Source organism: Salvelinus namaycush, chromosome 12 (genome assembly GCF_016432855.1).
Source record: "Salvelinus namaycush isolate Seneca chromosome 12, SaNama_1.0, whole genome shotgun sequence".
NCBI lineage: Eukaryota > Metazoa > Chordata > Actinopteri > Salmoniformes > Salmonidae > Salvelinus > Salvelinus namaycush.
Genome location: NC_052318.1, coordinates 51,525,493 through 51,535,953, shown reverse-complemented (window position 1 = coordinate 51,535,953; position 10,461 = coordinate 51,525,493). Strand labels below are relative to the sequence as shown.

Below are 10,461 nucleotides of genomic sequence, written 5' to 3'. Positions count from 1 at the left end.
ACTCAGTGAAAAGATAAGCTTGGTGTTCCACCCCGGGATTTAAGTGAAGTTTGTACACAAAATGATCAAGTGGGATGATCAACTACCAGTCCTAGGGACACAGTTTGAATGGAGCGGGAATAAACTGAAATACATACTGTATGTATGGAGAGAATGTGTGTTAGGTTGTGTTTGTTTTTCCCACCAGCAGAAGTGTGTGTTAAACCGTGCACAATACTGCTCAATCAAGGTTAAAGTCCAGGGTTGGCAGTTTACAGCAGTCTTTTTAGAGGTCGTTTTAGGGGTCATTAAACCCCACAACAGTTACGTTGCTTCCCCACCAATACAAGGAAACAGCGGTTTTGTCTGTCTACTGTATTCCTGTGGACAACAGCCAAAGTGACCTGTTTTCAAATCTTCTGTCAAATCACAACCTCCCGATCGATGAGAGGGGAGTTTGTCTTTGTTGCTTGTTTTGGGTTTATTTGCGCCCATCTTTCCTTCTTGTTTGTCTTTCGTCATCGTTCATGGCTCATCTGTTTTGGAATGGGATGGGACATAAGGTTCCCTCTACAACAGAGATGCAGTAGATAACATTCAGGTTAATAAGCCGTCCTTGGGCTTCATCTGTAATAAACAGAAAATTACTGACGGTTCTAATGAAGATCAAAATATATTTTATTTAGTTAAATCACTTGCTTTTTTCTTTACTATTTTGACTGCAAAATATCTTTGGAAAATAGAAGTTCTGTTGAGAAAGTGTTGCAATTATTTGTAAACAGGTCTTAATATGAAAAAACTATGAAACAACAAAACAATCAGTAGTGTTAAATCACATGAAACATTCTGCAAAACAGAAGAAAGCATTTCAACTTTCACATGAATGATTATCAATCAAAAGGAACATGTAGAGGAGATTAGCTAACATAGTAATTGATAATGAACATTTGTCAATGATTTTAATTCACAAGAGTCTAGGGGGGGGGTTCTACTAAGCTAACATGGAATTGCTTTAAGATGGTCATACCATGGATCATTTAGCTATTTGATTTTGAATTCTAGGTATAATAACATATTTATTTTATCTTTTTTTATGAAACATTGAATTTGGCTTTGCTGCTATTAGCCCATAGAAATGCATTGAATAACAGATTCATACATGGAAAAACAGAAAAAAAATATCAAAAGGACATTTGTTTTATAGTGTCTGTCCTGTATCTGAGATATAAGATAGATCAGGAAATGATTGTACATACGTATATTTTTTTGCAATATTTAACACATTTTCTGGGGCACTAAGATACCATTACATACTTCCATACATGTTTTTCAACTGGTACCGGGCTACCTTCAGACGAGGCTTGTGGGGGTCGTAGAGCAAAAAAAATAGAGGGGTCATATTAGTGTGCAGCCCAAACTGTTGGGACGTTACAAACAGACGTCGGCAGATTGGTGGTACCGACTTCAGACAAGTCCCAAGGCGCTTGTGGGGGTTGTAAGCGCTAAACCGGAGAACACCATCGTGTTTGTGAGAGTCACTACATATGTTTTCGTTAGAACACTGATTTTCGGGATGTCTCATGGTCTGGACAACCACCGCTGTAGTTCAGGCCACCTTCCGCTGCAGATGTAGACGGTCGACATCGGCGGGATGCGCTGGCTTGACACGCAGTCCACGCAGATACCTCTAGCTGAAACAGACGGATTTTGACGGGGATTTTTTTAATTATGCCCATTTTCGATTTCCCGCGTAGCCGCGGACATCGACTCTAGGGTGAAAAGGCATAAAATAAAGTGTGTCCTAAAAAACCTATTTGGTTGAGTGATACAGTATCGTTGTTGGTGACCCAGTGGACCTTTACTGAAGAGGCTGGCACAGCATTGCAATTGAAAAAAAATATATTGAACTAAAACAGAGACAGTGGCTTCTTGGAAACAACGCCGAATTCATGTTAAAACCCATTCATTTCCAAAATGAGAAATGTTACTACAACCTGGTTCCACATATACATTAGCTGTGTGTGATTACTGAGTGTGTGTTGACTTCCAAGACCCCTTATCTCCAGATGTGGCGAACACTTCCGAGTAATCACCTCAAGACAGATGTTACTGCAATAAATCCATTTTCAATAGTAAATCTACCAAAAGATCTATAAAATATACTCAGTTCGTTCGGTCACTACAGTGCTGTATGCATGGTCAGGCACTACAAGTCTCTCTGATTTCCATTGTGAGGAGCAAAAGTCTTCCTATACAGTAGTGTGGCACTAAAAGTCCCCTGATCAGTTAATTGTGAAAGATAACACATTCAGTTACCTTAGCACGTTGTCGGGGTGGTCATTCTCTGCACCACATACTGTATAGAAGAGACAGCGTGATGTGTGTGTGAATGTTAACATTGGCCTGGACACGATCAGACGTACCCGGTGACATCGTAGCCCACCGCAGGGTTGCGACGTTGGTCTTTCTTGGCCCCCTGGGCGGGAGTGCTGGACTGGGTAGTAGTGCTGGTGTGACTCCTTGCCAGGGTCGCTGCCTTGGTGGCAGCGTTCACCCCCATCTGTAGCGTTGGGTTCCTATAGGTCTGTGAGCTGGTCCTGGCCCTCCCAGTGGCTACCCCCATGCCCGGGGCTGGGTAGGGGTACCCTCCGCCGTGCCTCCTCCCTCCACGGCGCCCCCCATCCGCCTTCTCACAGCAGGAGAAACACAGCAGCCCCCCGCCCAGCATGGAGAGCAGGGCGGCGGCTAGCCCCACGTACAGACATTCCCCCAGCTCGTACTTCAGGCTGCTGTGCAGGTTGGCTTGGTAGAAGGTCTGGACAACCTCGTGGGTGGTCCACGACACTGGGATCAGAGCCAGGAACCCCGCGGTGAGGAAGAGGCCTCCCCCAGTACCGGCCACTCGGCCTTTAGCCGCGGAGCCCTCCATGCAGATGGTACACTGCATGCCCACGGTGGAGATGGCGATGGCCAGGACGGAAAAGACCACGGAGACCACCATCAGGGCCCGGGAGGCCTGGAGGTCTGAGGGTAAGGCCAGCATGGAGTTGTAGGTCTCACACTGGAAGGTTCCAGTGCTCTGGTAGACACACTCCATCCAGAGGCCCTTCATATTGGTCACGGCAGTGACGATGTTGGGCCCGATGTGGGCAGATGTCCGCCAGTAGGGAAGCACTGTGGACACCAGGGTACCCAGCATGCCTAGCAGACCCATGAAGAAGCCCATCAGTTCTAGAGCAGCTGACGCCATGGTGGACTGATGATGATAATGATAGACCCTCTTGCTGCTGTTTCAGTTAACTCCAGCTCTCCATCCTTTTAACTCATACACTCTCACTGGTCCTCCTTCCCCACACTAACACAAACACTACACTCTCTTCTGCTACAAACACGATTGCTATTACGGTACTGTTGCCTGTTACAATCCTCTAAACTCGCTGCTCTCTCTTTGACTGTAACTTGCCATAGAACCAGTTCCAATCCTGTGGGAACTCCTTACTCACACCCAGTCTCTCTCTCTCTCTCTGACACACTGGTTAGCAAAGACTGACCTACCGACTGACTGGTAACTTGATTGAATCCATGTTCCTCACCATAACACTCGGTAGCCACTCTTCAAACTCTTCAGATGGAGTGTTACACTAGCTTGCTACGACTGTGATAAGAATTCTGGCCACTTTGTCAGGAAAGAACAACACAACACCTGACGAATGATGTTCTCTCTCTCAATGATGTTCTCTCTCTCTCAATGATGTTCTCTCTCTCTCAATGATGTTCTCTCTCTCTCAATGATGTTCCCTCTCTCTCAATGACGTTCTCTCTCAATTCTTGTTCTACTCTACAGTCTCAATCCTGACTTTTTTCCCCCCTCTCTCTTTCCTCCACTCTACTGCTCAGCATATTGCGCCTCTCTCGTTGTGTTTGTGAACCCACCATCACACTAACCTATCAGGTCCTTCACCTCTCCATGTACACAGACACTGGCATCCCCATTGGCACAGTGGGTTAAACATTCATTCAGCAATCAGTCATCTCTTTCCCAAAACAGACCTTTGGCACACGGTTCAGGCTACAAGAAGGCCAGCTGATGGACAGGCCAGGCTAAAGAGAGCGGCATCTCTCCTGTATCTTCGCCAAACACTTCTATGGAACTGAGGGTAAACGAGGGAAACACATTTTAAGAAAGGGAGATCAAATTGAGCAATATTGAAAACTAAAACCCTAAACCAAATCCCATAGCTGTAATGTTATTAATGTACATTATTAATTGAAACAACATCATACACACACACGTACCGTCACAAAACCCCTGCGTCTGGCTGAGAGATGGTAATGATATTCCTTAATGGAGACAGACAAGTGTGTGTTCATACTAGGCCTCGGTGTGTATGAAACCTGACGCTCTGCTCCTAATCTGTATTCATCTGTGCTCACATGTCACCAACAGCATAATGGGATTAGCATGTAATCCAGCCACTCTTTCAGTGGAGGGAGGGAGAGGTCCAAGGTCCAAATGCACCAGAAACACTACATGATTATTAAGTGCAGTCTATATGGGCATACTGTACCAACCATAGAATTAGAATGAATGGGCCTTCTGGCCATTCTACTGACAATGTTTGTCTATGGAGATTGCATGGATGTGTGCTTTGATTTTATACATCTGTCAGCATCGGGTGTGGCTGAAATAGCCGAATCCACTAATTTGAAGGGGTGTCCACATACTTTTGTATATATAGTGTATGTAACACAGAGTGTGATTTTTACACTAGGTCTACCATTCAAAAGTCTGCAGACAGAAATTTCAAAGCAAAGCATTTACTATACAACATTACAATAAGGGTAGAAAAGGATTATAGCACATGCTATCCATTCAACAATTCCAAGCAGCTGTACTATTAAATAATTGTTTAACTGTGAAAGGTTTTGTCTAAATGTTTTTTACATCCAAGATAAGTGGCCCAATCAAAAATCATCCCCTAAACCCTATATCCTATGCACTTGTGGAGATCTGAGAGGAATTGACAGGTGCATCAACTGGTATAGCTTGACCTTGCCCCACTAGGTAGAATTTACACCATATTGTGTATACCAATCAAATTCTCTCTCCAGAAGATCTCCAGAAGTGGATTGGGTTTAGGGGACGATTTTGGATTGCGTCAGTGAGGCTTCATTACAGCCGGCTGCCTTGAGTGGAATTGAAGGTAAAAAAAATAACAAAAAATGTGTTGTAGTCTTCTACAGGTAAAATAAAGTGCACTGGATATTATACAAAATATCCTGTAACAAACATAATGCATTTTGGACAACTAACATTTCTTTGGTATCACTTCATTTGAATAGTCTCCCAAGAAGATGGTTTGTAGATGTTCAATAACTGTCAACATTTCAACTAACCATCCATTAACCCTAAACCCAACCCTTATCCTAACTCAAAATTGAATGCTTACCCTAACCTTAACCCACATCTAGGGTTGCAGAGGGTCGGAAACTTTCCAGTAAATTTCCATAATTATTCCGGAAATTTTGCATGGGAAAATGCCCGGGAAGTTTGGGAATTTTGCTTAAATTCATCAAAAAAGTTTGTTTATAACAGTGAGCCTTTTTTTGTGGAATACACATAAGGCAATTCTAGGTATTATGGCATATTTTGGTTGAACTATCCCCAATTCAATGGAATTGCAACCCTCTGCATGCACAGTGCATTCTTCCATCACATGTGCAGTACACTATTCCATCACATGTACAGCTGATTCTCAAGATCTTGCACACTAATGAGATGCTATTGAGCCCACACTACCAGACTGTCTGAGCCAAGGACTACATGCTTTTTGGTAAGTTTTGATTACAATACTGGGTGGGTGAATATATTTTATATCTGTACATGGAATTGTATTTGTTATTTCTTTACAAAATAAATTCTAATCTTTACAGGAAAATGCCACAGGCACTATCTGATGTGTGGAGGCATTTCACTGCAGCTAATGTAGAAGGAAAAGCTGTGTACATTTGCAAATACTGTGCCAAATCATATGGAAGAATGCAACAAAGATGCAGAATCATCTGGCCAAGTGCATAAAGTTCCCTCAGCGCTCACAATAAGCAACCTCTGACAAAAGTCCCTCTACTTCTATTCGAGGTGAAAATTATGAATCAGACACCTTATTGATAGCAACAGCTCATGGTTCTCCTGGAATCAGAAGTTTTTTTGACTCAAGGGAGGAACGTAGTCAGAGAAATGCTGATGAATGTCTTGCTCGAGCTGTGTATGCAACTGGTTCACCTCTGATGCTCACAGGCAATGTGAATTGGAAGAGATTTCTGAATGTTCTTCACCCAGCATACACCCCTCCAACCAGACATGCTTTATCTACTAATTTGCTGGATGCAGAGTTCAACGGAGTTCAAGTGAAGGTCAAGCAAATCATAGAGAAAGCAGACTGTATTGCAATCTCTGATGGGTGGTCGAAAGTTCGTGGGCATGGAATAATTAACTACATCATCTCCACCCCTCAACCAGTATTCTACAAGAGCACAGACACAAGGGACAACAGACACACCGGTCTCTACATTGCAGATGAGCTGAAGGCAGTCATCAATGACCTTGGACCACAGAAGGTATTTGCACTGGTGACAGACAATGCTGTGAACATGAAGGCTGCTTGGTCTAAAGTGGAGGAGTCCTACCCTCACATCACACCCATTGGCTGTGCTGCGCATGCATTGAATCTGCTCCTCAAGGACATCATGGCACTGAAAACAATGGATACACTCTATAAGAGAGCCAAGGAAATGGTTAGGTATGTGAAGGGTCATCAAGTTATAGCAGCAATCTACATTGAAGCTGCCCAGCAACACCCATTGGGGTGGTGTTGTCATCATGTTTGACAGTCTCCTGGAGGGGAAGGAGTCTCTCCAAGATATGGCCATATCACAGTCTGCCGATATGGACAGTCCCATCAAGAGGATCCTCCTGGATGATGTATTTTGGGAGAGAGTGGTAAGCAGCCTGAAACTCCTGAAACCTATAGCAGTAGCCATTGCACGGATTGAGGGAGACAATGCCATCCTGTCTGATGTTCAGACTCTGCTTGCAGATCCGTACTGCCCTGCCCACTTCACTGTTGCTCCAAGCAGAGGAAACTGCAGTTCTGAATACATCAAAAAGCATGAATCCCATACACGCCGCAGCGTACATTTTGAACCCCAAGTATGCTGGCAAGAGCATCCTGTCTGGTGCAGAGATCAACAAGGCCTATGGTGTCATCACTACCATGTCTTGCCACATTGGCCTGGATTCATTTATTTATTACCATTATTTAACTAGGCAAGTCAGTTAAGAACAAATTCTTATTTTCAATGACGGCCTAGGAACAGTGGGTTAAATGCCTTGTTCAGGGGCAGAACGACAGATTTGTACCTTGTCAGCTCGGGGATTCGATCTTGCAACCTTTCGGTTGCTAGTCCAACGCTTTAACCACTAGGCAAGGTTCTTGGCAGTCTGGCGAAGTACACTTCCAAGCAAGGGCTTTGGGATGGAGATGCAATATGGCAGTTGTGCCAACATATCTCATTAGCCACCTGGTGGAAGGGACTTTGTGGATCTGAGGCTCTTTCCCCTGTTGCCTCCATCATCCTCCAAATCCCACCAACATCAGCCACCTCAGAGCGCAACTGGTCCTTGTTTGGGAACACACACACCAAAGCACACAACAGGCTGACCAATATAAGGGGTGAAATTTTTTGGGCAATCCTGGCAAATAGTTTAGTTTCTAGACTATCATTTTACAGATGTATGTTGGAAAGGTTTTTGGGAGATGCGATGGATCATTAGGGATCATTCAATATTCCCTTTATTTTGTTGTTCAGTGAAATAATCCTATGTGAAGAGTCAACTCATTTAATTAACGTTCAATTCGTAACTAAATTGTTGTTTTTCTATTGGAAGGATTTAAAAATGTGCAATTATGTCTACTTATGATAAGGTCAAATATTTATGTTTCTGTCTCCATATGATATGGTAAATATATCCAATGCAAAAAACATCTACATTTAAATAGTGTTAATATTAATTTGCATATATTTCTGTTAATTCCCATATATTCCCGTTAATTCCCCAAAATGTGCAACCCTGCCCATATCCTAAACTTAATCGTTACCGTAAATCTAGCAAGCAGTTGCATATCAACAGATAGTTTGACCATCTTTGTATAAATCAAATGGAACTATCCAAATAAATTGTGAATGTTTTTTTCAACATGGAAATATACAAAGTGTAAACAAAAGCCCTGCTCAGTTCATGTGCTTATAAGAAAACTACTCACAATATTACAATATTTAACATACATACAATATTTAACAATATTCAATGGAACATGTGGTTTGTTCCAGTTTTTGAATTTCAAATACCCCATCCTGACAGACTCGCCTCATGTGCATTAGGAGACACAAGCCCTTTAAAGAAAGTGCACTGGACATCTTTATACAAGACAGACTTCAGTAACATAACAAAACAGTCACATTCAAATGACATCTGAAGATTAAAAGGCTTGGGGTAAAAAGTAAGTGCATTAGACATCCTTATATAAGACAGCCTTCAGTAATAACATAAAACATCTGTCATGGTTCCACCTGTCACCAGAGGGCGGCAGAGACTGTCCTAGAGACATTAACGACCCTCAGGTGTGTCCTATTTACTCATTATGATTTCCCTGTTAAAAGAGGTGTGCTTTCTGGTTTTCTTTGCAGAAGCTTGAATTGTTTACCGTGTGCGTTTGTTTCCTGAGTGAGTTTTTGAGACTTAGTGTTTGTTGTTTTCCAAGTGTACTGTCATCCTGCGGCTACCGGTTCTCAGTAAAGTATTGTGTTTATCCTTAACCACTTATTCCTCATCTGGTCTCTTCTTTGCACCTGGGTCCAACCTCACCACATCACAGCAAGGTTCTACCTCAACATGGACCCAGCAGAGATCACCCAGATCCAGAATGCTTTAACCCAACAGGGAGCACTGCTGGGGCGGCAGCAAGAACAACTCTCCCAAATATCAGAGACCCTCTGGGCACTTACCGATTCCCTCCAACCACGGCCCAACCCTAACCCAGGAGGAGCCAATGCCCAAGTCTCATCGCCCAGTGCTAAAGATGTCGCCATAGTTCTTTCAGGGAACCTGCACCGGGAACCCAAGATCCCAGCCCCCAAGCGGTATGACGGCCACCCAGGAGAATGCAAGGGGTTCCTCACTCAGTGCTCTCTGGTGTTCGAGCTACAGTCCTCCTCGTTCCACACCGATCGGGCCATGATCGCCGACATCATCTCTCTACTCTCGGGCAAGGCCCTGGCGTGGCCAACGACGGTGTGGGAACAGCAGCCACCATCCTGCAGCTCCATATTAGATTTCACTGCCGATCTGCGACGAGTCTTCAACCACCCAGTCAGCGGACGAGAAGCGGCAAGCCGACTGTTCAATCTCCGCCAAGGGGCCAGACCAGTGGCTGACTTCGCCATTGAGTTCCGCACCCTCGCCGCCGTGAGTGGAATACTGAGGCACTTGTCACCGCTTTCCACCAGGGTCTGTCTAACTCAATCAAGGATGAACTGGCCACTCAGGAACTGGGAGAGGACCTCGAGTCCCTGATAACGCTGGCCGCCAGGATTAACAACTGCATCCAAGAACATGTGAGACAGCGCCTTTTTGACACCACCCCCGTATCCCAGTTTCCGGAGCAACCCAAGCCTCCCGAGCCCAGCATTGAGGAGCCCAGGCAGCTATGACGCACACGTCTGAGCCCACAGGAAAATGACAGGCACATGCGCGACGGCTGCTGCCTCTACTGCAGAGGTCTCGGCCATCTCCGTTCTACATGCCCAGAGTTGACGGGAAACGCCGGGTCTCACCAGGACAGGGGGAGACCCTGATGAGCTGTGCAGTTGCAACCCGGTCAACGTCTGACACTACCCGCAACCCTCCATTGGGACAACCGTCAGCACCACATTCAAGCCTTCGTGGACTCCAGGGCCACGGATAATTTCATTGACCAGTACTTCGCCAGGGAATTACAAATCCCCTGCATGAAATGTCGCGTCCCTCTGCAGATTCAAGCCCTCAATGGATGCCCCATCAGATCCAGCCAGGTGGAATATCAGACCAAGCCCATTCTACTGCAGGTTGGGGTGAACCACTCACTCTTAAGTTTTCTTTTGATCACTGCTCCCGAGAACACCCTTATCCTACGGTACCCCTGGCTAGTGCTACATTACCCACAATTCTCCTGGTCCACGGGACACTTACTAGACTGGGATAAGAACTGCTTACTAAATGCCTAAGACCCCCACCAAAGACTGCCTTCAACACCCAGAGTGGCCACTCGGGTATTTAATCATGACCTTCGGATTATTGAACTCACCCGCAGTCTTCCAAGCATAGGTCAATGACACGCTTAGGGATATGTTGAATCGGTTTCTCTTTGTTTACCTTCTCCAAGA

General features: G+C 44.7%; 1 protein-coding gene across 3 annotated transcripts; it reads right to left on the bottom strand.

Annotated features, from left to right (window-relative positions):
* Positions 1-636: 636 nt before the first annotated feature.
* Positions 637-4,405, bottom strand: cldn2 (claudin 2). Of its 3 annotated transcripts, XM_039006026.1 has the most exons (3): positions 4,276-4,405; positions 4,030-4,130; positions 637-3,180 (listed from the first exon to the last, which is right to left on the bottom strand). In XM_039006026.1, exon 3 carries the CDS (start codon positions 3,176-3,178, stop codon positions 2,393-2,395), a length of 786 nt encoding a protein of 261 aa, XP_038861954.1. In that variant the 5' UTR covers positions 3,179-3,180; positions 4,030-4,130; positions 4,276-4,405; the 3' UTR covers positions 637-2,392. The 3 variants fall into 3 exon arrangements, with proteins under 3 accessions (XP_038861954.1, XP_038861953.1, XP_038861952.1); XM_039006025.1 differs by lacking the exons at positions 4,030-4,130; positions 4,276-4,405 and adding an exon at positions 3,573-3,911; XM_039006024.1 differs by lacking the exons at positions 4,030-4,130; positions 4,276-4,405 and having other exon boundaries at positions 637-1,670; positions 2,403-3,908.
* Between the last annotated feature and the right edge of the window lie 6,056 nt (positions 4,406-10,461).

Coding starts and splice junctions, on each gene's coding strand:
- cldn2 (XM_039006024.1), bottom strand. CDS start 3,229: ATGGCGTCAGCTGCTCTAGAACTGATGGGCTTCTTCATGGGTCTGCTA.